Source organism: Vidua chalybeata, chromosome 5 (genome assembly GCF_026979565.1).
Source record: "Vidua chalybeata isolate OUT-0048 chromosome 5, bVidCha1 merged haplotype, whole genome shotgun sequence".
Classification (NCBI taxonomy): Eukaryota; Metazoa; Chordata; class Aves; order Passeriformes; family Viduidae; genus Vidua; species Vidua chalybeata.
Window position 1 is genome coordinate 14,701,347 of NC_071534.1, and position 27,372 is coordinate 14,728,718.

The 27,372-nt window shown below is 35.9% G+C and overlaps 1 protein-coding gene across 10 annotated transcripts in view; it reads right to left on the bottom strand.

Moving 5' to 3' along the window:
* CDK17 (cyclin dependent kinase 17) overlaps positions 1-27,372 on the bottom strand; it is a 115,058-nt gene that overhangs the window by 71,949 nt on the left and 15,737 nt on the right. For 8 of the 10 annotated variants that reach the window (XR_008430800.1, XR_008430801.1, XM_053942023.1 and 5 more), the window contains exons 2-3: positions 6,676-6,824; positions 2,068-2,106 (exon numbers count right to left, since the gene is read on the bottom strand). Coding sequence is in view for 8 of the 10 variants with exons in the window: in XM_053942023.1 (XP_053797998.1) it covers positions 2,068-2,106; positions 6,676-6,793 (157 nt within the window). In the remaining 2 variants the exon portion in view is untranslated. The remainder of the gene's footprint in view (positions 1-2,067; positions 2,107-6,675; positions 6,825-27,372) is intronic. The other 2 variants (XM_053942028.1, XM_053942031.1) reach the window with 1 other exon arrangement.

Here is a 27,372-nt window from a genome sequence, read left to right on the forward strand (position 1 = left end):
TTACACTGCTGTAAGGCAGTCAGACCCACTCAGTAAAATTAGTTGATTGCAGGTGACAGCTTCCACAGAAGATACATTTAAATAACCCAAAGCAGCAATACACTTGCTATATATGTACTCTCCAGGAGCTGGATGAGGAACACTATGAAATACTGTGTATTTATAGATTATTTTATGGGGTTGTTTCCTTGGATTCTGTTATGTGATACCCAGGAAAACATTAAGTCACTCTAAAAACAGAGCAACCACTCAATACCATTTAAACTAGTATTTTTCATTAAACAATAAGATGTAATCCTCAAACTATTGAATATTACAATTTTAAGAACTTGGCAAAACTTCAAGGGATTACTCCCATTGCTCAAATTAATCCATTTGAGTACAGCAGTCATTCCAGAGCAAATGTTCTTCACCTGCACAACACAAGGCAAAAAATATTGGTAAAACATTTGAAAAAATATGCTAATATAACCCTGAAGAAACACAATTGTCAAATTCCTCTGAGAAATGAAGTACCTCGATTATTAAAATGGCAGCGTAAAGTCCTATGAATCTTTTTTTTTTAAATTTAGGACAGAAAGGACAGAATTTTTCTGTCTGTCTGAACTACAAAAACAAACAACAAATACACAAGGCAAAGAATGAGATCAAGACATCTAAAAAACACTATAAAAAGCATTTCGAAGTTACTTCGTGCAGAGTGAGGTTTTTTTCCTCCAGTCTGGGTATGAAAACAATAAAGATCACAATCAAGTGAAATATATTCAAAACCAAAACCCTGCCTTTAAGATTTATTTATTTCTTACTGCTCAGAAGATAATTCTCAGATAATATTTTTGGTCATCAGAACCTGTACCGGAACAGAAGCATGGTAAATTCTGCACCTCAAATCATATTAAGCATAACATACCATCAGTTTAAAACTATAACTGCAAAAGGCATCACACTACACCAAATCCTTCAGAAAAACAATTTAATTCAATGCGAGTCAATACCACAGCCAAGATACAGGTATCCCTCGCCTCTATCCTTGCATTCACATTCGACAACTCCCAATGCAAACATCTGTGAGACCAAGCTGCCAACCAAACCAGAGAACAGAGCATCTGACTCCTTTTTGCCCTACTTTCAGAAACAGTGTTGGCTAGTTATGTGTATTTTGCTTTTCTGTACTTAACGACTCCACTGAATACCATTTGAACAACATCACTGCATATTCATCAGTGAGCCTGCACTAACAGAAATCTGGTGTATTTAGAGAGTCCACTTCTGCATCTAAACATTATGTTCCCTGCCAAGCTTGTATTCTACTTCTAAGGAAACACTTATGAGTGGACAAAGCCCCCACACAGCCCTCCAAGACTATGGGTCTCTGCAGCATGCTTTCAGGCACTGAATTTTCATGCTCATTTCACTTTATAAGCACTTCCACATATGAACAGAGCCTCTAGGTATTGTGGGAAGAAGCAAATTAAAACAGAAGGGAAGAAAGAACACTATGTTGTGCAGCATACGTGGGATGGAGAAACCATACTGAACAGTAATAACAAAAACGGATGCAGACCACAGCACAGAAGGGTACATACAGACTGTAATAAAAACATTGCCAGTACAGTGTAAGGGACAGTACAAGGATCAGTGTTTGGCTGTGACAGCTACCAATTACTCACAGTAATCTGTAGCTCTAGAATGAGCTCTAGGAATTCTGGGGATTTCTTCTCCCTCTACCCACCCACATCTTCATACTGATACTTTCCTCCAACATCAACAGAGAAATTTTACCAATTTATCACCAGTAAGCATTTCTGTGCTCATATTTTCAATTCAAGAACACTGTCTTGAAAATATGTTGCAACACACTGTTTTCCTTCCACACTCAAGGAATTACACATAGCAGATGGAATGGGAATTTCTCAGCTCTGTTGAAGATGACATGAAATGATTAAAACTACAAAGGCGTTTGGATGTTCTGAGACAGTATCGCAATGTGTTAATTTTTATAAACATTCATCCCTCTTATCAGAGTATTAACTAGTCATTAATGCCTTAAACCTAAAAAACACTTACGCACTTTACCGTAGCTGATCCTTCCATTATTACTCACACCTGTAAAATTACAAAAAAATTATGCAAGTGTTCATGAGACTGGATCCTATGATCACATCACTGCGCTAAAAGAGACCAAACGGAGATAAGTATTATTTTACAAATTCATGTAGCCATTTCTATCAGAATGTCACCATTTTTTGTTTATTATGTACATGTATATTTATCTGTATCAAAAAAAACCCAACAAAATAAAATGCTTTCAAATTTACTTATAAATTAATGCAAGAGCTGTGGCTGTATTTTGGAATGCGTCTTGCAATTATTCTTAAAAGCATGCTTGGAGTTTGTGATAGTGGATTTCATAATATTAGACAATACAGCCACATTTTCTGCTTTCACTACAGATCATATGTGCTTGAAGTATTTGCATAAATTTTACACTTAATTAGGCATTAAATATGCATGATTTGGATGTTACTTCTAGCCAAATTTCATTAGTATGTCATTGCCAAAGAAAAATTTCATGGGCAAATTTAGTTGTCAACTCCTACAAATTATCATTTAGTATTGTTAATATTGATCGAAATACATATATTAAGGTAAAATCTAGAATTAAAAAAGCAAGCATTGTTAGTATGAAAAATTAAAAATAAACAACAAATCCACCTAATTGGTTTTATATGTTGAAACACCAGAGACCAAGAAAAGCTTTTGTCCTTAGATGAAAGACTAGCCCGAAGTATACTTCATACAGTCCACAGTTCATAAGGCTTCAGATATCTTATTAGGTATTTCACTGGTCCCTCTGTTTTTATGGTTTATGACCTGATTTGGCAGTGCTTCCTCACCCAGAAGCCAATTGTGATGAACATAATTTGTATGAAAGATTAAATTATATATATGTTTCTGGTTACTAAGTAATTTGATGGTGCTCCAAAAAACCCAAACCCAATGGTTATTCTATATTCAGTGCAACAGCTCTGTGCTACTGCATTGAACAATATGGGTTGATCCCTGCTAATCCCATTTTGCTGCTCATGGATGAGTGATGCATACTGAGATTGTACTGACATCACACGATGAAGGAGGCTGTGTATTAAATGAGACTGCATACAAAACGGGAGCTGATTCAGTGGTACCAATGCACTGCAAAGAAATCAAAAGTTACAGATCTATTTTTATGGCCGTGAACTACAAATGGGACAATTTGTTCTACATTAGGAGTACTGTTCTTTGAATCTTGAAACAACCCACTCAAAGCTGGAGCTAATGACAAGTGGGCCTCTGGATGGGAGCTGCAGTTAACTTGAAATCAGAGGCAATTGTTTTGGGAGAAAAAACATTTGGCAGGGGACTGAACAACACAGGTTATTGCAAAAAGGTGAACATAAGGAAAGGTCCCTAATACTATGCACAAGTGGCCTACATCTGGAATGGTAGTGCTGAACTGTAACTTATAATAAAGATTTTTACAGAATATATCTATATATATACATATCTGTATAAATATTTATATATACAAGTATTTCATAGGATATAAATCAGATGGAGATAAGTCTGGATTCTAGGTCAGCACAGATGTGGTTTTCTATGGACACAGTCTCTACAATCTCTATAACCCAGTAACATAGCTATTTCCCAGGAAGGAAAAAAACTAGCATGTATAAAATTATAACCCTCAGTGAACACAGCCATCAGCATGGAATGACAGGAGACAAGATGAGCAATTTGCTAGAAAGAAAAAGTTAAAACAAAAGAATTGGACAGTAACAATGAATTAAATTCTGCTGTAAAGGCTTTCAGCATTCAGGATCTAGTCTTGCCTTCTGACCTGAAACACACAGTTTCAATGCCCTTCAACTCTTATTTCTCGAGTTCATGATGTAATGCTTGAAAATAAAGCACATATGAAGAATCACTTTCTGAAGATTATTTGTATCCCTGACTCTGATTCTCTGTAGATTAATACATTGGCATGTCTTTGATATACTAGACAGTGTGTTTTAAGTTTCTTTAAGAACAGATTCAAAGCCTTTTAACTGGGCACGTTTGTTTCTCTATTCCACAGGGTAAAGGAGCTGTTTATTCTTAAAAGCAGAACTAAGGAGATGGTTACTTCTGCCTCCTGAGATCAGCACCATCACAGTAAAGGATGCACTTTCAAGAGCTTAATGCAGCTATCACTTACAAAATATTCTTCAAGAGACTACATCCTCTCATGTGTCTCAGTTGGATATTTACAGTTAGTGCAGGCTTTTTAGCACTGTGATTTTCTAAGACACCAAGGAAAACCTTTTGCATTAAAGCACTCCTTTGTAAGCGAATTTTTTTAAATGCCCACTGAAGGATTTTTTCCAGGCAATGTTCTTCACTAAACTTGTCTTTCACCAAAAGAGAAAAATAATTTCTTGGCTGTTTTTTCAACAATTGTTGTTACCCAAAGCCCAATCCCTGTGGTCTGTCTGAAAAATACTCTTTCCAAAATATCTTCATCTGTGGGAAAGCTAGAGTGTCCTTTAAAAAAGCAAGACTAGCTAGAGCAGCAAGCATTTTCCAACCCTACTTTCCAAGAAAAGTAGGGTTGGAAAGGAAAAACAAAGGAAAACAAAAATCCACAATGTAGTATCCTGTTCACGTCTGCAAGATCAAAGATAGCACAAGTACTAATAACTGCATTCTGGAAGAATATGAAAAAAGTGGCAAGTGTCAAGTAAAACTTTTTTTAATGACATGAAATGATGAGTTAAAGATTAAGCACAGCAAAGTACAATTTATATTCTTTGTCTTCTTTCAAGACATTCCCAACACCTTGAGTGTATCCAAGAAGACTGTACTAAGGCATCAACAATGTTCTGCATGTATAAACACAGCATATATCATAATCACAATTTTAATGTGCAAGATTCCCTTTGGCCAATGAATTGCCATGGAAAGTAAAATAAAAAGAGCACTAAAAGCTAGGTAAGTAATTTAAAATCAGGAACATATTCTTGATTTTTTTACTTATTTTAACACTTTAAATATCTACTGACAAGATAAGCTTGTCACAGTTCGGTGACAAGCATGCAGACATCCAAGTATTGCTGTTTGGGATTATTCTCAGATAAATATTACAAACTGCAAATGGTTTTATAGATGGTTTAAGACGGCATAAGCTTATGCTTCTCTAAACAAGTTATTGTATTCTCTGTCCCTTGAACTGATACCCAGCACATGGTCCAGTTTAAGGTAAAATCTTTTTATTCCTCTGGATTCAGTTTCAATGAATCCATTCAGCAACCCTGTTCAGTACACTCACTGATGCTGGTAACGATTTTTTCATGCTCATTTCTCAGCGTGAAAGTAACATTCTTTGCACTTATTTACATAATGAAATCAATCTTGCAGAAGTATATACAGGTCTGAAAAAATATGCATCAGTAACAAAGGCGAATACAAGTGAAATCATGGGGGACAACTCAAATCATGTGGGACAAACTCAGTGTCTCAAAAAAGACGTAATAGGTATCAGTGCAAAAATACTGCAACTGTTGCTGCAGAGTACACCTGTTATATCAACATATCAAAAGCTGTAAAAAACCTTGTCTCTCAAAGTAGTGGGCATGGCCCATATTAAAAACAGGACAACAGCAATGAATATACCAGGGATTAAAGGTAGAAATTAAAAACATTATTAGTTCGTTTTGCCAAAGATAAATTCTGCTTCCAAAATCTTGGTATGCAATATATCTTGAATAGAGTTTTAAAAATCTGCAGGGCAAATTCCATTGTCTCTACCTTTGCTCAAACTTCCTGGCCCTGGTCAGTTTTCAATGGGAAAATTCAGAATCCTTTATTGTTGTGAAGTGGGGCAAAAATAAAATTCAGATCTCTTGATAAATGAAAATATCTTAATGTCAGCAAAGCAAAAAAGAACATTAATTCAGCACTGAAGATGAAATATGACTTAAATGCTGCAGCCCAGGAAACAGAACAAGCAACAAAACCTCTTCCAGTCATTATTACTGCAGATTGCATCCAAAAGTGGCATCATCACTAATGTGGACTTTACAGCAGCCAACACATTTATGGGATCAGCCAAAGACTTATGTAAGAATACAGAGACAAGTTGGTTATCCTGAACGTTTCTAGTCACCTACATATTGGTGAAGTACTTCTGAGAGACATGAAGAGATGAATTTAGGCTACTGCACTGCATCACCAATGTAAGGTAAACAGTTTTATATGGAATGTTTAAGCAATTAGTCAATCATATTACTAAATAATGATTTTGAGAACAGACTGAATTTGAAGCCATATGAAACTGATGTGAGACCCACTAAATCCATACAATGGATTGCAATATACTGCAAGAGCATCTATGAGCCTTGCTGCACACGAGGTAAAAAGAGAAACTTAGGTAGTTTTTGATAAATAGCTGTATAACAGTTCAATACCAAAGCAAACCAAACCAATATGTAGTAACATATCAACACGTTGAAAGAACTAGGATATGGAATATAAGAACAAAAAAGGTTAGAGAGAAAATCCCTGCAACTGTGAAAATTGAAATAAAACCCAGCAATGCTCACTTGAATAGGGCCTGACAAAATTCCTACATTTTCTACAAGTGAAAGATATGCTTACCATTATCTTTGCTGCTGTTTTCTTCAATTGTCATTTGTTCTGCTAGCTCAGACAGCGATTCATCGATGGTCTGGCTTCCTCGCAAGGTTAAGGAAAGTCTTCTCTTAAATTTTTTCATTCTATCAATATTGAGTCTGGCTTAAGGAAGCCTGAAAACAAAAATTAATAACAAAAAGTAAGAAAAAATCAGTTAATCAGAAAATGAACTTTAATTGACTGACATAAAAATGCAGGAAGCATTACAGAAAACTTGGGCAATATGCAAGTTATACTTAAAACAATATCTTTAAAGCAAGATTACTCTACTGGACTGAAGAATGTTTTGAGATGTTGATGCCCATACACTTTTGCAATATGTATTTTTATTTGGGAAAAAAAGTACCTTTGGGTTTGTTTGGGGTTTTTTTTTTTAGAAAAACAGCTAACTTCATCACCAATTTTACAGTTCAATAATAAAGAAATAGTAATCTGAAAACTAGCTGAGTGTGTGCTCTGCGGCCTCCTCCACAGTGTCTTCCACTAATCTCACTAAGCAGAAGGAGACTGTAACCTTTTCTCTTTTTCAGCCAAATTTTTTATGATGAAAACTTACCAAACTCCTCTATATTCAACCCTTTTCACAAATTGAAGAAGGGGACAATGCTGAATGGCTTAAACACAAAAGCAGTTCTCTAACACCATCCCTCCTAGGGAAATAGGACAGCCAGGATCTAGTAACAATGGCTAGAATGGAGGCTTCTCTTAAGAGTCAAGCAGCAGGATGGAACTGGGAACAAAGTAGAAGGCACTTTGTCCCTGGAAAGTTGTAAACAAATAAACCATAATAACAAAGGTCCAAGTCAATAAACATGCTGCCACAAGTCCGAGCTGGTAAGTGAACTTTGTGGTGTGCCATGCGTGCCCTTGCATAACGAGGCACAGTTAAGTCTTTCCTTACTCCAGATGGACAGCTCACCCTTGATGTTATTTCTCAGTAACTTGTTCATCTGCTCATGGACTCCAAGAATCACGTAAGTAGTGTTCAACACAAGCACAGCATAGTGAAGTCTGAAACGCTCACGTATTTTTCCCCCCATTAGCTGCTCTGCATTTCAAAATTCTTAATTCACACACAAAATCAAATTTTCCTCAATGTTCTCATTTAAACAGAGAAATACAACAAGTAGTATGCCAAAGATCCACATTTAAGAACAAATTGTGAATACAACTACTTTTATATTGACCGCGTCCCTTTATACACATTTCAATGAACTTACTCTTTTTTAAGCTGCTTCATAATAAAAAGTAGAACAAATTGGTAGAACAAATCTGAAAGTGGCTGCTGGTGGTAGCAGAATGCATACGTAGGTTAAACTTTCACAAGATTAGATTGTTTAGGACAGCAAGTAACACATTAGGGATGGATAAAAGAAAACCTTTGGGATATGAGTTCCAAAGTCTGAGACAAACAGTAAAATCACTGGCAAAGGAACAGCTGCATCCAAGAGGAAAGAGGTGGATTACAAAACAGGGTAACTAACATCTTAGACAATCACAGCTACTATAAAGCAGAATTAGGCACTAGGTAGAGATACACAGGAAGTAAAATATACTGCTGTAGATACGGTTAAGCCAGCAGTTTCTAAACTGCCCCTTTAATGCATTGCTGTATGTGCAATAAAGCCACACCTTAGTATGAATAATTTTACTCTCTCGAAGTCAAATGCAGGATATTCTTATTGCTAAGAAACTGCATTCAGACAGCAATCCAAAGGGAGCATTTAGTTTTCCTGTTCAGGACCAGGCTACAAAGATCTTACTTGACTGAAACGGTTTTATTTCTGCATTCAAACTTTTTCAAAAGAAACTGCCCATGTTTCTGTAAAAAGGCCAATTTTGTAAAAAAAAATTGGAAGGACACATTCATTTATGTGTAGTTTTACTCAATTCTCCCATGATGTTTTTTGAAACCTGCATCTTCCTACATGTATTATTCTCAAAAAAGGATACGTGCAATTTTTAGCTGTGTAATACCCTAAAGCTACCTGACAGCACAACAATTTCTTTTAAATTTTCCACTTGGGTAGCAACTGAAAAAACAGGTGCCATTAGAGGGAAACAGGCTGTTCTTGGCTTTTGATCCTGCAATTACTTAAGCCTACACAATTTTTTAATCAAAAAGAAGGTCTACTGCTGAAGAATATTACATATAAATTAACAGATATATGGATTAGAAAATCCAGGAAACATTCTAAATCACAAGCTAATAAAAAAGTCCCGAAGTATTTTGTTAACTATAATTACAACATTTCTCCTGTTATGGCAGGGTTTCATGGAGTAATGAAGTACTGTTTTTACATTCAGAATTAATTCATGGCTTGATTTTCAAATAATTTAACAGTAAAAAGGAATGAGGAGTGGGAATCCACATGTGACAGAATGTTTTCTTCTACTGAAATATGACAACTGTTTAAAGGAAAAGATGCTCACTGATATGAAACCAAATTTTTCTCCCTTAAGGCATCAGTATTCTTGCTAGTTCAGAGTTGTAAAGAAGGGGAAAAAAAAAAAAAAGGGAAGAATTGACTAGTATCTAGTGCTTAGAAATGTCCTCTTTTCTACTTCTTTATCCTCATGGCCAAATTGCAGAACCTGCTCAATCTTGGAAGTTTAAGATACGACATCAGTGACCAGAGCTTTGAAAAGATGATCTATACAATCCAAAACTAACACTGGTTCTCTAATATGACAGCACTTTCACAGAAAAGTCTAAATTGTCTGATATTCATTTTTGCCAGTTAATAGCAGATGCATACTTCTTATCTCCTTTTAACAGTAAATCTAGTTTAAATACAAAATGGAGTTACTTGATTAGAATAATTGCTTTAGTAGAAGCAATTGCTTAGTACAAGCAATGTTTCCCCAAATTCTTAATGACTGTGAAAAGAATACAGTTGTTTCTATTTTTAGTTTTAGAACAGAGCCCACAGGCTTGACTATTCTATTCTGTAAAATTCTCTAGTCTGAGTAAGTCATACCCAAATCAAGTATTTCAGATGTCACAGTAGATAGATGCATACACTTGAATGCAACTAATGCAAATTCTAGTCTTCTGCAGACAGAATTAGGACAAGCAATCTGATATGACACCATCTGATACAACTTACAAAGCTGGCAGAGACATATTTATTCAATCCTTATACTGATATGAAATAAAGGAAGCAACACTGTATTAAAGGAACTGCTGCTCCTTACAAACAATCTGCAATCTAACCCTGAAAAATTGTTCTTTTTGTTTTTAAAAGTAATGCAAGTTCATCTTTGAAAACAACGCTAAAAATTACCTTTTCTATTTTCCAACATTCACTGTCATTAACTCAGTTCACTTCACTAGTCTTAAACCCCTGTCTTGAATCCAACATCTTTTAAAAGTGATCTTTATAATACAGTTCTGAAAACAAACTCTATTTTTTAAAATGATCCAGGTAAGATTAGATTTAAACAGGTGTGCTTTGGTTCACTTTCTCTGATTCACACCAGTCCTTCCCATGATGCCTGAAGGACAGCACTTCCCATTTAGCACATATGTTCACAATACCCAGGCTGTACTGCAGACAGACATGAAAGCACTTTGATTCCAAAGCAGTAACTCAGCTAGATTCTGCACTCATCCAGTCACCAAAATTCAGAGGTCTTACACTGCCAGTGGCTAACATTCTCAAAAGCCCATCCACTTCCTTCAATTTCCCAGACTCTTAGTTTCTTGGAAGTTAAAAAAGTAAGGCATTAAGATCTTCATACACAATTACTATGTGTGCTTAATCCTTGTAAGTGTAAACAAATTCAGTTAAAAATTTCAAAACCAATAAAGCAATTTAACACCTTAAATTTTAGTCAGTTTATTTCACAAGGGTGACAAATACCAAAACTCACTATGATTTTGCTGATTCAAAGCCTTCTGAAGTTAAAGGGAACCTGTCCTTCAACTTCAATTAGCTTTGGATCAGTCTAAGTGCTGGCTATTCTGTTTCCCTAAGTTATATTGCATCAAGGTCCATTTACATAGAGATTAAGCATTTTAAAACTGCTTTTCCACTTAGACACTGAAGTTGCAACCAGACTGTTTTTATAGGCTGCTTTACAAGGCAGAGGGTATTTTCAAAACATCTGAAGGCAGTTCTTGTTCTGGAAAGCTCACCTGTAAGACAACAGCTGAAGTGGGAGGAAATGAGAGGATCAGAAACCCTATGAGCAACAGTATGGATGCAGCACGGCTCTTAAACAGGGGTTAGCAAACTGTAGCCCAGGCACAAGACATCAAAGAAAACAGGTAAAAGCACTATATATGAACTCCTTGTGTCAGAAAGGGAGGCCTGAAAAACTCAAGAATGCTGCAAACAGTATTAATTACAAACAGAAATAAGAAACGCCTGTTAAGGATATTGTCCCCTTATTCTAAAAAGAAAACCATCCTTCCACTATATTAAACTGTTCTCAAGCTACCTGAATTTAAAAAATAAACACAGCCACTGACATCAGTATGTTGTACATCAAATATACAGCAAACTATTAATTACACTAATGAGAAATATATGGATAATTTATCCAAGATAATGAACCAGTTTGAGCGCTCATAAAATTCACATATAGTACAGATGTACCTCCTTACAATAACAGTTCTACTTACAAGAATGTATTACAAACATGGAATTTTAGTCATTGCATCTATTTTTTGTATTTGTCTCAATTCACACTTGTTCACATTAGTGAAAAAAAAATTCTACTTCATTTTTCCACACTTGGCCTTTGGAAGCAACACGAGACTGGTCAACTAGACTCTCTTGTCAGGAGCACAGCTACTAAAAGAAAATTACTTGCTTTATGCTGCACTGGGTCAAAGAACTGACATTGTACAAATATAAGCGACACCTGACAAACAAGGCCTTTATTACTGATGAAAGAAAACTATGAATTTAAATACCTCAGCTTAGTTTGACCTCTCCAGTGCAAAAAGGGCAAAAGGACCCTCACAGCTTTTTCCTTTATGAACAATATTCAATATGGAACTAAACTTTCCCAGTGAAGCCCTTTTTTATGTACTTACAAAATCACAGCCAAACAATTACTCAAAATTGGAGGTACAAAGGTATTTATTTACGACGGTTAACTTCTTATCTGAGGATAGTCTTACTAGTTAATATAGGCAAATAGGCTCCTCTCTAAGTGAATGAGAGCATCTATATTCAGCTCCTGATCTAGATCATCAACTGGAAGAACCACTCCAAAGGGAGAAATATATGGAAATTACCCTGTCCTAATTTAATTTTGAATATGAATACCTTTCCTTATCTTCACGCCCCTCCCCCCCAATCCCTTTGCCTTTAAAGAATAAATGAAGGACACAAATTAGTACAAGGGGTTTGTAGTTGTTTTTTTAAAAATAAATCTTTTAGGTAAAAAAGAAATGTTGAACATTACTACAGGCATATTTAACTATGCTACTGGTACTGAATTGAGAACACTGAAAACCACCAAATTTGCCCAAAAGATCGAATTTTGCAGTCCTTCTTTCATATCCTATGCTTATCTTCTTTCTCTGGACTCAAAAAAGCTTTACTTAGGTAACCACAGCAAATTTACATTCCTTAAAATGTAGACATGTATTTGCTCCCACCTAGATTCAAGCAGTATCAAACAGCAAAATCAAGAGATGTACTATTTGATAGCTCTCCCTGGCTTAGATATGTCGTACTGATTAATAACTCCATGTTAATTATCAAAGGCTCTGTCCTCTCAACTGCCAAGTGAAAAAACACAGCATGAGTCTGGATAAATTGGCTGACATTTAAGCCAACAAAACAAATGAGCTGAATGGCAAAGCTTCTACACTTGCTGTCAGACCTATAAACTGAAAGCCTCTTTTCTATTGAAGGGAAGGAAAATACTAAAAGTCTACATGGATGTAACATAAATACTACCAGAGAGTCACAGAACTTCAGATGTCGAAAGATGTAATGAGCGCTGGAAACCGAAAGCAATGTCTGTAATTTTTTAAGCTTTGATTAATAATCATAAAGCCTTAATAGAGCATTCAGGAAAAATATTTTTTTTAAAGTTGTGCACACAAAGCTTGCTGCTCCCTAATACTCAGATTATTTTAGCAATAGATTGACAACGTTGCACTGTCACTTCTGAGACAATCTTCCTCAGTCTTGCAAACAAGCAAGTCTTTGGAAGTACCTTGAGGAGAAAATTCCTTCTAGGTTCAAGAAGACAATGTTGGTTCTAAGACAGAAAAGCATCTGCAATCTTTTGTGAGCCTGAGCAATTGTGTTAATAAAAGTCACAGTTTTCAAGGCTGCTTTGTTTTTTTTTTTCCATCAGAGTTCAGGCATCAATCAAACAATGTCACACCAAAGAACCTTCTCCCAAACTCCAGTAGCTCTCAGGCCAGAATCACCAGTCCTCTAAGCACCTGAACTCCCACACCAGAGACTTCAATATCTGCTTCTTATTGTGCTGACAAAAAAGTTTTATTTATAGCCCAAGACCTAAGGCAATGAAAGGCTTTCAATTAATTTCAAGGTTCTTGAATCAAGCGCTAAGAGATGAAGTCATCAGAGCAATATAAATTGAGATTAAAACTAAAGACACACCTGTTTGGATGAACAAAGAACAAGGCTACAAGTTTCTAATCAAGACAAAAAAGTCTGGCCTTTTTCTCTTAGAACAGAAATTAACTGCACTGAGGAAGGTGTTGAGGAAACCTTATGATGGAAATTAACCACCAAGTGAGAACTCATCCCAGGAAAAAAAAATTGTAATTGTTAAGACTGCACACAAAATGAAGACTGTTATAAAAAATTAATTTTCTAGCTCACAACTTTTCTTCCTAATGCTCGCTTTTTTATTACTTGTTGAACCTCTATACACGTTCTGTATAGTGTGAACACCAAAAAAAGCCCCATCAAGCAACCCAGAAAGTCCTGACAGTAAAGCCAATCAGGCAAATGTAAAATCAAACCCTTTCATATTACTGCATGTACAGCACTGTGCCTAAGAATAATATCAAAGAGCCACGAACAGTTAAAAATCATACAACTTTGGATGCATTTCTCTTACACTTCTGTGTACATGCAGAAGACAAAAAAAAAACAAGCTAGGAAAAACAAACTCTTTCACAGTAATTGACTGTTTGTTTTCGAATATTTTTTCTTAAGGAAGAATGATATAGCAAAAGAGGAAGAGTTTTCACTTAGTGAATTAAGAGACCAATAAGCATCATGGTAAAGAACACATTCTACAGTATTCATTATATATATGCATATTTTTCTAACAGATAACGGGCCACGTTGAAGATCTGATACACTGAAGGCATTATACAGAGGCACAAAACAAGACATTAAGAAAAAAAACCAGTATGATAAAACTGACATTTTTGAGACATTTAATGCCTAAGATTTATCAGTCTCTTCTGTACTCTGTTCTTCTAGAGATTTCTTATGATAATAATACTGCCAATGGTATAACTACTTGTCCTGAAATAACAGAGAAATAGAATAACTTTGCCACAACTAAGAAAGCAACTACTGACAGAAGCAACAGCCTAAACCAGTTTCTTATAGTCAGGCTGAGTAAGTTTAATGGCTCCACTGAGATATTTCAAAGGATCAGTAACTAAAACTCATTCTTGCAATAAATAATCTTTGAACTATGGTTCAAAAATTTGTTTGAATACATGAACATCTTTTACCCAAACTTATAAACTTCTCTGATTCAGTATTTTTTTAAAAACTTATGAATTATTGTCTTTTCTTCCCTTCTCCAATCCTGTCATTGGTACAACTTCAGAGATTCCTCAGTAACAGAAAATCTCTGAACAGTAAGTCAATTACAGTATTTCCCTGCTGTATTAATTTTTTACATAGCAGTCAAGATTGTCCCAGCATGGCACCAATTTGTTCTGTTATAGCATTCAGACAAATGTCTGTCTGAAGTGTTCATGCTGCCATTTAATGGTCAACCGATTATGCACACATGGATCATTTCAGTATTCATTGCCAAGGATACTAAACACGTAAGACACTATTCCTAATGCAATTGATTACTGAGCTGACAACCTGGGAAAGAAAGAAGAGTTTTAACATATGTTTTGTCAAGCAGCTTTGCAAATAGCTGTGTTGGCAACAAGGTGGTGGCAGTATGCCCTACAAAGCAGAAAGGAAAGCATGAGGCTGCTTAAGCCAATTTAGTACCTCCACAGAAGCAGAGTACTGATCATTAGCGCACATCAAATCCAAGGTAAGACTGTCCTTACAGGGAGCACTATGATAGAACTGTTGTGTACCAGAAAAATAGCCTGAAAAACTGCAGTTTTACCAAAGCCTATTTAGCTTAGCTAAACAAAACCTGGGATCTGAAATATCTGTGCACAAAATAAAGGACAGCAGCAAATGCTGTTAAGGGAAGATGACTGGAAAATAACAAATGAATAGGAAATAAAGTAAAGCAGAAGTGCCTTCTTCCACTGCAACAAGTTCTGGCCACTATGATTCCCACCACAGTAAATACATGCAGACTCTTTTTCTGTCTTACTCCTCCACCAACATCCTGCTCCCAAATGAAGTCTCAACAGGTGATAGCCTCACAACAGGTATTTTTCAGGGTTCAAGAAGCCAGGGAAAAGAAAAAAAGGTATGACTTAATTTAAAAATACAAAAAAGGCAACTGCTATACATCAAGCTGTCAGAATTGTCACTGTTGACTCAAGAATAAGAATTCTACATGGAGACTAACAGATATTAAGATTAAAGATCTCTGGGTATCACTTGATGTTCCTTTTCTTTGCCCGAGCAGATCATTCTTCCCTGCATGTCTTTTACACACATTCTTACATATTCCTCTTCCTCCAAGTAACTGAGGCTGTCCAGAAAAAGGTTTCCAGATTCTGAAACTAAGCAGAACAATGAAATTACCACTACGTAATCTGGGCGACTCCGGTTAATCCGGAGAGGCCACTCCCCTTCCAGACTGAGCAAACAGCAGCACATCAAAGGACGCTTGCTCAAACTTCACATTACCTCCTTTTAGTATAAACAATTCTCTACCTGAAGGGATCCAAGCAAGTCTTCTGGACCTTGAACAGAGACCAGAGGAAGATAAAGAAACAACAACAAAAGGTTATATAGAACTGAGTCAGTAATAATACTTCCATCTTGACTCAGTAGAAGAGACAAACATAAACTACTAAAAAAGAAAACTGTGTATCTGCAAGTAAATGTCAGATCAGTACGACAGCATTAGTATACAGGAAACCTTGGAAAGTAACACATATTAATGTCAGTCAATAACATTAAACCAGACAGGAATAACTAGGAAACACAAACTGAAGGACATGTAGTCTTCAAATTTATTTTTAATAGAATTATAAAAAGGTAAAATAACTGCGACTAATGCCAGGCAAGCAACACTGATACCATCAACAAAAGCAGAAATTCTGTAGGATCCTCCTGCAAGCCACATTTTGAAGGCAGAGTAAGGGCAGATGGATATTTTACTACAAAATTTCTGTTAAGAAACAGTCAAAGAATCAAACAGGATGTACAGAATACTGTTTCCAAATATATATTTCTGCTGGACAGACACATTTGCCCCCTTTTGTTTCTCAGGCAGAAGAAAGAAGTGAAATTTTATATTCATCTTCAAAATAATTACCTCCAAACTATAAACACTATCATTCTTCTGCTGTTAGAGCCTAATGCTTACACAGTCTCAAGCTGGCAAGGACAAACAGTGAGCCAAACACTTGCACAGCAAGCTACTTTCCATTCTGTGTGTTAATTGTGTTCCAGAGGCTGATACTGCTATTACTGTCAATGATCTGGATAAAGATTCCAAACTCTAAGATTTGTCTCACCAACAGAAAATGTTTTATAAAAAGGTAAATTTAAATTTTTGCCTCTACACAGACTCAAACTCCCTACAGAATCTTACTTCAGCATCATACAATTTTATACTCTATAAAGATCAGTACTGAAAATAAATTTTTTCACTTGGAGAAGTACTGGAGCAGTTTTGTTGTAAAACTCCATGGGAGGAAAAAAGAACCCTGTTATTATAATGTCCCTAGATGACATAACTCTCAAAACTAGTCCAGTTGAGCGAGAATCATTGAATGGCTTGGGTTGGAAGAGACCCTCAAAGGTCACCTAGTCTAACATCCCTGCAATAAACAGAGACATCTGCAATTAGACCATGCTGCTCAGAGCCCTGACCAACCTGACTGTGCATTTCCAGGGATGGAGCATCTACCACCTCCCAGGAAAACTGCTCCAGTGTTTAACCACTCTCAGCATAAAAAATTTCTTCCTTTTATCTACTCTGAATCTACTTTAATTTAATACCATTATCCATTGTCCTATCACAACAGGCTCAAGGACAATTTGGACCACAACCACTCTTCAATGAGAGATGGCCAATTCCTTCCCCCCTCTCCTACTACATTCCTTCAGCAATTTTTTTCCAATAATGCTTTTTTCTTTCTGGAATCTATGTGCTGGGAAGAAGAGACACAAAGACAATCCACACCACAGCAGCACTAACATTCAAAACTAATAAGCCAAGTTTAAGAGCAACAGATGTTACCCTTAGTAATTTTTTTTTTTTAATCTACTTGGTTCTTTGTTCCTTAGCTTCCTAACACCCTTGTTGGTTTTTCCCCCTGTATTCAACCCTTAAATATATAGTATTTACCCTCAATATACGAAGTCCAACTGATGCCATTTGTCATCTCATAGAGTAAAAGATCATGTTTTGACTGATACAACAGAAGGCCTGCTGCTTTAAAAGTTTGCAACATGCTACTCTTTCACCAAACTACTGTTTCTAAGTCCAGTACTTGAGCTGATCTTGAATTACACAGTTCAACAGCCTTGGAAAACAGTATCCTTTTGCCAAAATATTCTTTAAAATAATATTACATGCATTCTAAGGGAAGCTTGTATTTGCGTTACCACCCAGGTATGCTGCCTTTCAACATACCAAAGCACGCTGAAGAGTAACCAGAAATCTTCCCAGTGCAGTTTATTTCCTTTTGGTAGCTAGGATCCATAAGCCTGAAATTAAACAGTCCAAGAAGCTTCTAGTTTTCTCTTGTAGTACTTGTAATTCAGATTTATAGCTTTACTTTCTTTAAAATTAGTCTACATTACTATTTAATAAAAGGGAACCCAAGAAAAGATCTTCAAAAGAACCAGCCATCTGTCTTGTTAGTAAAGCATAAAATAATCAGGTATTACCATACTGAAATTTAAGTTGTACATCTTGAATACAGTTTCAGCACAACACTTGGTAACCACATCTATCTTTAAAATAAATAAAGCAAGCTATGTGTTTTTATTAAGAAAAATTAACTACACTTGCTCTTAAAGAAGGTTTCTTAACTAAAAAACCCCAAACCTTTAAGATTCTAGTTATGCAATTATTTCACTCTTACATTATGATGAAAAGAATAAAAATCTGCCAGACTGTTGCCATGAAGAGAGTTTAAATTTTTTATCTCCCTGGACTCTATCTTTTTAATACACTTTTGTAACAAGACTTGAGAATGGAACTTCTCATCAGCTGAGTGGTAAACAAGAATGGCAGAGGCTTCCATTAGTAGAGGCACTACAACTGTTTACTGAAGTAAACTGTAGGTTTGCTTCACAGAGAAACAAGATATACATGCATAATTAGGAAATTTCATACTTATATTTAGTAACAGTAAACAAACCTTGCTACTTACAAAGAAATAGTGGTTTTAAGGAAGGCCGGCTCATAGCAACCATGCAACAGAGAAATAAAAAACTGAATTTTCTGTCCACTGAACTGTGCACGCTTCCTTCTGTTGAACTGTTCACATGCACTCTCCTTTCTGCCATTTCTGATTTTAATCATATGAAATAAACCGTTGGATTGCAGTCCAACCAATATGCCACCTAAAGGTATTCATGTATTCATAGAGCAAACAAACTCAACTTTTTATTCCCAACGTGGTTCATGTTATATAGGTACTATCTCTAACAACAGTCCTCTAAGCATTACCATTTCTTGCATCAGAATGACTCGTTGGAACAAGCCATATCCTTTCACCAAATTTACTGGAATTGAGCACAAATCTGAGGTTCTATTTCCAGATCTTGTTACTTTAAATGTATTGAATGTAGAAATTTCACTTAAAAAATAGTCAGGTATGAGATGTCTGGATTAATCTCATGGAATAATTAAAAAAAAACATTATTATTATTGCAATTTCAAACAATTGTATTATTGTAATATTGTAATTGTATTATTGTAATTTCAAACAATTGGGACAATCTCATTCTAAATTTATTGGGATATTTGTGTCTTTTATTCCACACCACTGCTGAAGCTTTCAACAAAGGTCCGTCTCTGAACACAGTATGTCCCTAGCACAGGGTACAAGGAACACTTGAGGGAATTTTTACCAGGCTATTTAAATAAGCTTTAGATTATAATCTGGGGGGTTCCTAGCTCTTCAAAAGGATTGTTGTTGTCTTTACAGCTCAGATTCTTCTTCCACTATGACGCTATGGTGACTACAGATTGTAAGACATCTACTTTTAGGTTTTTTAATTTAGTTGGGAATAGAATTCACCACAGAACAGAAAAAACATCCTAATACAGTAAAATAAAAATCCTTTCAGAAATTCTGAATAGTTGTTTTTAGAGCAGCCATGAGGGGAAGGACTTGGGGGTGTGAGTGAATGAGAGTCTCAATGAGTCTTGTCAATGTGCACTCGCAGTCCAGAAAGCCAAGTGCACCCTGAGATGTATCCAAAGCAACATGGCCGGCAAGGCAAGGCAAGGAATTCTCCCCCTCTGCTCTGCTCTGGTGAGACCTCACCTGGTGTGCTGCATCCAGTTATGAGGCCCCTACCACAAGGAAGACGTGCACCTATTGGAACAAGTCCAGTGGAGGGTCACCAGATGACAGAAGGCTGAAAATGACCAGAGGGCTGAAACACCTCTCCTACAAGGGAAGGCTGAGACAAGAGAAGGCTCTGGAGAGGCCTTCTAGTGCCTTCCAGTACATATAAGTGGCCTACAGGAGAGTGACTTTTAACAGTGGCATGTATTGATAGAACAAGGGAGAATGGCCGTATAGCTGAAGGAGGATAGATTTAGATCAAACAGTCCAAAGAAGTTCAAGGGTGGTGAGGAAGTGGAACTGGATGTCCAGAGAACTTGTGGACCACCTCTGGAAGGTGGGATGGGGCCTTGAGTAATCTGGTCTAGTAGAAGGTGTTCCTGCCCACGGCAGATGAGCTGGAACTAGATGATACTTAAGGTCCCTTCCAACCCAAACCATTCTAGGATCCTACAGAATCAAGAGAGCTTTGGATCTTCACAACTTAGCTATCTCTACTGTTGGAAGTAGGGTCCAAAATGAAGCTATTTATCATGAATAAAGATAAAATAGACTCAAATTGTTATGTAGTTATGAAGTATTTTCCTTCTGAATTAATTAGCTTTATTAAGGAAAGAGCAGTAGGAGAAACTTGATGATGGCACACATGTGGCAGGCATTCATTCTGTCTGATGAATTGCAGTAGAAGCACAATCACCTTTGCTTTATACAAAAAATACAAAACATACTCAAGTTCATGAAAGTGAAGATGATTCCCAAGAAACAAGACCAGGTTTGCTAAATTAAACAGGGCTCTCCAAAAAAAAAAAAAAAAATTAAAAAAAATTTCCAGAGCAATAGTATGTTACTATATATATATATAATCTTCATATACTGTTACTGAAACCAACCAAACAAAAGAAATTGAGCAAAATCTCAAACAGAAATCTTTGAGGGTGGCAAGCAACCAAGTAAACATAAAAGAACTGAAGAACTGCACAGATTATAATGATCTAAACACAATCCTAACCTCATTGTGATGTCCACTTTAAAGTACAGCTCAACCTGTACTTCGCAGTCCGTATATATAATTTATATAAAAGCTACTTCAATTGTCTCTTCAGCTTATCAATCTTCAATTCCATTATGGCATATAAGCTACCAAAGAGAAATTATGTCCTATCACTATGCAGTCTTAGGGAAAAGAAAAAAAGAATGCCCTATTTTCATTGTTAGTATCATACCAATAGTTAAATATTTACTAAAAAAGACTGTGAAGCAGTACATATGAATTTTTTCTTGTTAGGAAAGTTACTCTGGAATCTACAATTTAAAAAATTGCAATAAAACAAGTTCTAAAGATAAACATATATTGATGCTTCCATGATAAAGCAACTATAGCACTGGAGAATGAAGTTTGAGCAAGGAACTGCAATGGGCAATGAACGACAGACAGATGCAAACTGAAATGACAAGCGAGGAGAAAGTGGAGAGAAGACTCATAAGGTATTGAAAAGCAGCGGGAGAAAGAACTAGAGTAAGCTGTACGCAACAAGTTCTCTCACCAATAAAGATGGAAAATGACAGAGATTTGATCTACATTTCAACACAGCAAACTGGGTGTTAGGCTGCTTAATTATCAGATCAAAAGCCCACATATTCACATGATGCATAGCACTAGAGTTTTCCAGCTTTTCTGTATGAATTTGTTCAAAACACTCTAAGCGTAACTCTGTTTTAAACCTAGGCTGAACAGAGGATCAACTGTGCTACCACAGCCACCACAAAGCTCAAAAGCAGCATTGTTGCATGTTCTGATCGAGTCAACAGAAGTGTTATTATTTCCTTACACTTGATCTGGATCAAGTTTGCACCGATGGGTGATCCTGCAGGGAGAGTAATGAACAAATGCACTATTGCTGGAGGTGCAGCTGTGAGCTGAGGTACAGGAGCCCGCAGAGAGCTGTACTGACAGCTTTCCAGAGTACAGCAGCAACCACAAAACCCTATGGCTCCCTAAGCAGCCTTATTCCACATATCAAAGAAACAAGGATTTGCAATCAGTCCACTTATGGGTTAACATTCTTATTTTGTATTTTGTTTTAAAAAATCTTTTCCACCAATGAGTAAATTTTTTTCCTCTTTTTTATTTCTATTGTTGACTTAATTACTCTCCCACTGAAGTCATTAAAACTCCCATTAACTTCCCTAAGAACAATTAGACCAACCTAAAACATCTCGGACTAAAAGCCTTGCTTTAAATTTCATTTGCGAACGGAACTTTTCAAAAGTTTCTATCACCTCATGAAATTTTATAGTAAAATATGAAATTCTGTTTTCCAGATATTTACTTCCCATTTCTCAAGTGTTTTCAAGAAGAAAGAAAAGTTCAAGAATCACTTCTCAGTTTAAGAACCAAGATAATCTTGAAACTAAGCCTCTCTCTTGCACAGGAACAAGAATTGTTCAGTCAAGATACCATCCTCCTCTTTACTCAGCATCATGGTTTTTGCATTTTATTTAACTTTACAAAATTAGTCAGAGCTCTATGAAGTGTCCAGCCTCAAGAGGTTGTTCCTTCAGAAATCACTCTCAAAAAAGGCACAAAAGACTCAAGGACTAGGCTAGTTTGTAGCTGTGAAGTCTTCTTAGACAAATAATGCAAGAAAGACTAAAAGTGGTAATATATCTTCATGCTATTGAAAAATATGCTAATGATTTACCTCATCTAGTTAGTGAACCCTTAAGTGCCTATGCCAGGTTTTAATCTTTAAAAGGGAACAGCACACAAGATCTCCAGTACTTTAAAGATCTCTGGTTTTCTTTACTGTGCACAGGAAGCCTTAAGTCAGTCCAGTGTTACCATCTCCTAAAAATAGTTTGAACATTTAGTCAAAGGAATGATGACTACTGATACCACAGAAATTGATCTCATTCCTAAGAGACACAAATATATTAAGCAAGCTCCAGTACGCTCTTCATTTATTCCGTCCTCAAAAACGGTGGAAAGCCCAAAAGTGTGATGAAACAAGAAGTCAGGCCTTGGGAAACTGAAGTAAAGAATAAAGTCTAAAAAGATTTATCAAAAGTCTTCAAAACCCAAAGAGGAATTTTGTTTATTCAGAAATAAGGTAATATTCAAACCAGTTTTTTAACAAATTGTAACTCATCCCCTGCAGGTAAACCAACAACAATTTATTTCATTTTCAGAAAGAGCAAAAGACAGAACTGTGATTTATGAGGATGCCAGCACAAAACCAAAAGCCAACCCTTACACAGAGTAAGAAACACAGGAGTATGCAAACCTCTTACTTACACTGTCTAGGTTAAATTTTCCGTGTGTACTACAAATACATTTACTGGTTTTGGTAAGTCAGATATATTTTAAAGCAAAGGCATAGCAAATTGAAAATTAATCAGTTTAATATAATGTATTCTTTTGCTCTTAAACTGTTTGCTCTAAAAAATTAATTCTTCTAGTCTGTTTTTAAAACTAGACTTCCTTGCCTGTAAAATTAAAGTACTCCTTTAAACTATGAAGTAGCTCACTAGCCAGACATTACTCTGCCATCTGTGTCCAGTCCTTTACCTTAGATAGTCAAATTTTATGTAGTAGAATCTATTCAATGAAAAAATACTGAAGTGTTTTATTATTTCTAATTGTGTTGTATGCTGCAAAACAGTTCCTTAAATTTGAAATAATAAAAAAAGAAAAGTTGAGAGAAATATATGACTCAGCCAATTTGACAAGAACATTTGATATTTTACATAATTTCAGCATTGTCCCGATGCATATTTATAACTGGTTTTGAAGCAACTACAACTAAGATTTCTGATACAATAAGATACTAACCTGCAAAGAATTTTTGTTTGACTCCATAAAATATGACAACCATATGAAATAACAGTTGTAGAACAGCACACTGCTTAAGCATACATACTGGAACTAATTTATTGGAAGCAAGATTGATTCTTCTTAACTATGAAAAGTAACACACTACAGCAAACAGCTGTATGGACATCACTGATGATTTTTCTGTTTATTTTCTCAATGCATCACTTTTTTGTAACATATTTTAACTTCAGCAAAGGAACAAGACTACTTGAAAATAAATGCCTTATTACTACTGAAGGTACAGTTACTTGAAACATTTGCAGTATTTGATCCTAATATATAACAGCAGATATGGCTAAACAATAGGTGGAAAAATTACGTAGCAGTATAAACACATTCATCAACTACTTGATCCCTGGAAGTGGACAGTCTCACCACCACAAATGGATAAATTTAACAAGAAAAATATTAATATGAAAAAAATTTGTAACTTCACTGTATTTAGATGCCCACTATTGAAAAGTATGCCATCAAAAACAGTACTTCTGGAAAGAAAATAATGTAAACAATGTATCCATAAACTAATCTTCAAAGAAGGATTTGCTCTGGATATATGTATGTATCAATCCTCAGTTCCCTGTAGGGATCATTTAAGTCATCCAGTAAACAAATTGGGATTCAATGCTAGGATCGAAGGTTTCAAGGAACTGCAACACGAAACATGTTCAAAATAGTTACAGATCAAAATCAAACAAACAACAGTATAAAGTGGTCAATAAGTCAACACTACAAAAACATACCCATTTTTCCCGACAATTTTCAGGATTGCTTACCTAGCTACATATTCAGCTACTAGCCAGACATCAAAGCATAAAATGTGAATGTCCTTTTATGCTTTTTTTTCCATCTTTTCCCCCATTATCTAATTCATTATTATTTTATCTTTTTTAATAGCATCAACAAATATTAAAGCCATATTTAGAATTACAGAACAGGCCATTCTATGATTCTGTGAATCTTAGAATTGTTTGGGTTGGAAGAGACCTTAAAAATTATCTAGTTCCAACTCCTCTGCTATAGGAAGGGATACCTTTCACTAGACCAGGTTGCTCAAAACCTCATTCAGCCTGACTTTGAACGTTTCTAGGAATGGGGCATTCACAGCTGCTCTGGGCAACCTGTTCCAGTACCTCACCATCCTCACAGTAAAGAATTTCATCCCAGTATCTCATCTCTCTCTATTTTAATCCACTCCCCCTTGACCTGTCACTACATGCCCTTGGAAACATCTCTCCATCTTTCTGGATGTCTCCCTTCAGGCACTGGAAGGCTGCTAACAAGTCACCTCAGAACCTCTTTTCCAGGCTGAACAAACCCAATTCTCTCAGCCTTTCCTCGTAGGAGAGGTGCTCCATCCCTTTAATCACCTCAGTGTCCTTCCTCTGGACTCTCTCCAACAGCTCCATGTTCTTCCTGTGCTGGGACCCCAGAGCTGGATGCAGCACTGCAGGGGAAGTCTCACCAGAGCACAGCAGAGGCAGAATCCCCTTCCTTGTCCTGCTGGCCACACTCCTTTGGATGCAGCCTAGGACACAGCTGAAGTTCACATCTTGCTATTATAACAACAGAAGAAAGTAAATGCATTTTACAGGTGCTCCTAGTCTGATCCACATTCCATTATGATGGACAGTGCTCAGAAAAGCATTTTCAGAATCTTGAGTATGCCTTAGAGGTAGCAAAGTTTTTGTGTGTGTTCATCTTTTTCCCTCATTTTAATAAAAGCATCAAAAAAGGAAATTGTGAAGGCTCTTGAAACTTGTGTGAAAGTTGAATCTGGCTGTGAAGTACAAACTACAACAAAAAACCCCATGAACAAGCCTCCAACCTTTCAAGCAAAATGAGGAAGAACATTGGCAATGGATTTAGTCTCTCCATGATCTCTACAGAAAAATTTTCATGCTTAAGACAGTCTTGTTTTTAAACTGCATGTGTTTACAGTACCATGAGTGCCTTTACAAAATCCACACCATTAAGCCAGCATAATTTAAAAATATCCTCCTTATGTAAGAGTACTTTAATATGCACTTCTGCTGTTTAGCTTACTCTTCCTTGTGTGTCAAAGCTTATTTCTGATTGCACTAGATAGGCGAGGGATTAAGTTCTCCTGAACTGCTGAAGGTAACTTTTCTGGATATAAAGAAATATATGTAGCCAAATAAGCAAAGCTACAATGAAGATTTGAAATAAAAAGAACAAAACCCTAATCTGTGAGAGGCTCTTACTGAAAGCATCAGAAATTGCCTACTCTCTCTCTACTGCTTAAATCTTGATTAATACTTTTAGCCTTTCTCCCCCTTTTAGCTTTGATTTTTAAAATTCCCACTTTCATGCTAGTCTAGTTTGTTTAAACATCAGCTAGAACTTTTTATTAGAATTAAAAGTAACCGAAATAGCACAATTACAAATGAAAAACTGCCAAAAAATGGGAAGAATTTCACCGATCTATTTTTAACATTGAAAGATGCTAAGTGAATTACGTAGGAAATCCTACCCTTTTCAGGATACGCAGGAAACACGTAAGAAATCATATCATTATTCTGAAGTTCCCAAACTTGAGTCAGGTAAGTTATTGTAAAGAAGAGCTGAAGAAAATAACAGAGATCCTAGCAAAGATATACACAATCAAATTATTTTGAAAAATAAAAGATCACATTTGATTTAGTTTTTCTGGTGAAAATATGTAACTTGCAAATCTAACAAATTGTAACTTAGCAAATCTGAAATACTGAATCAATTTATCAACCAACAAAATGTTCAGCCCAAGTCCTCATTCCCAAGAATCAATAATTATCATATAGACTGGAAAAATCAACAGAAATTTGTTAATATTTCACCTTAACCTTAAAAATATGAGTTTTCTGAATCTAAATAAATAAAAAAAAAACCAAAAAACAAACAAAGAAAAAAAAAAAAAAAAAAAAAGAAAAAACAACCAAAAGGAGTAATTTTTCTTCCCTCTCTATTTTTGGTATTATTTGTCTTTTCTATGTAAACTTACATCTAAATCTTGCCATTAGACTGCCAATATGAAAGTCAACTAAAGCTAAGACTCATTATGCTTGTGGACACTTGTCTAGAGAAAAACAAAATAACCAAGCTAACAAATAAATAAAGAAGAAAAAGGTAAAAGTGGCTTCCTGAAAGCCAATTACTTGGCTTTCCAGATGGGGGGGGGGGGGGGGGGGGCGGGGGGGGGGAAGAAAAAAAAAATATTTGGTTTACAGGCAACAAGTTGTAATTAATTTTCTCATTTGGAAGAATAAAGTGTCAGCTACGCCACACTACCTGTTTTCTAACATAACTCTTACCAATGATTCAAGTGGAGATTGTGACCACTTAAGCTCATACACTTCCCTAATAAGGATGTTTTAAGCAGTCTATCCCCACAAGAAAAAAAGCCCTACTAGCATAACAACAGTGGAGAGAAAAATATATCAAAAGGATTGTCCAATATTTCTCTCCATGTAACATTTTGATACTGCATATTTCAGGACTGACAGTGGAATACTTTCATTTTAGATTTGAAAACTTTGAATATGATAGCAGGTGAGGACAATCCAACAAAATACACAGTTTTCACACAAGCCCTTGCTTTGCACAGCCTCAGCAAACATCTTAACATGACAACATGGACTATTTTTATTGTGTGTATTTAGACTGTATTTCAAATCATATAACAAATTGTTGGGGTGGGGGGGAAATAAACATTCACTGACCACTTGCTGTCAGACAATGAAACAGATTAATTGTTGAAAAAAACCACTGACTACAGTCTCCAAATGTTGAAGTTAAATGGAACATTGAAAAGTGAAAGGTTTTTAACCTGCAGGGAATAAAAAAACTTCAAGTCATGGAGGAAGACTTGAAGAAGACTTCTTAGAAAGTTCTGTAACGTTTTCTGCAACCACTTCCA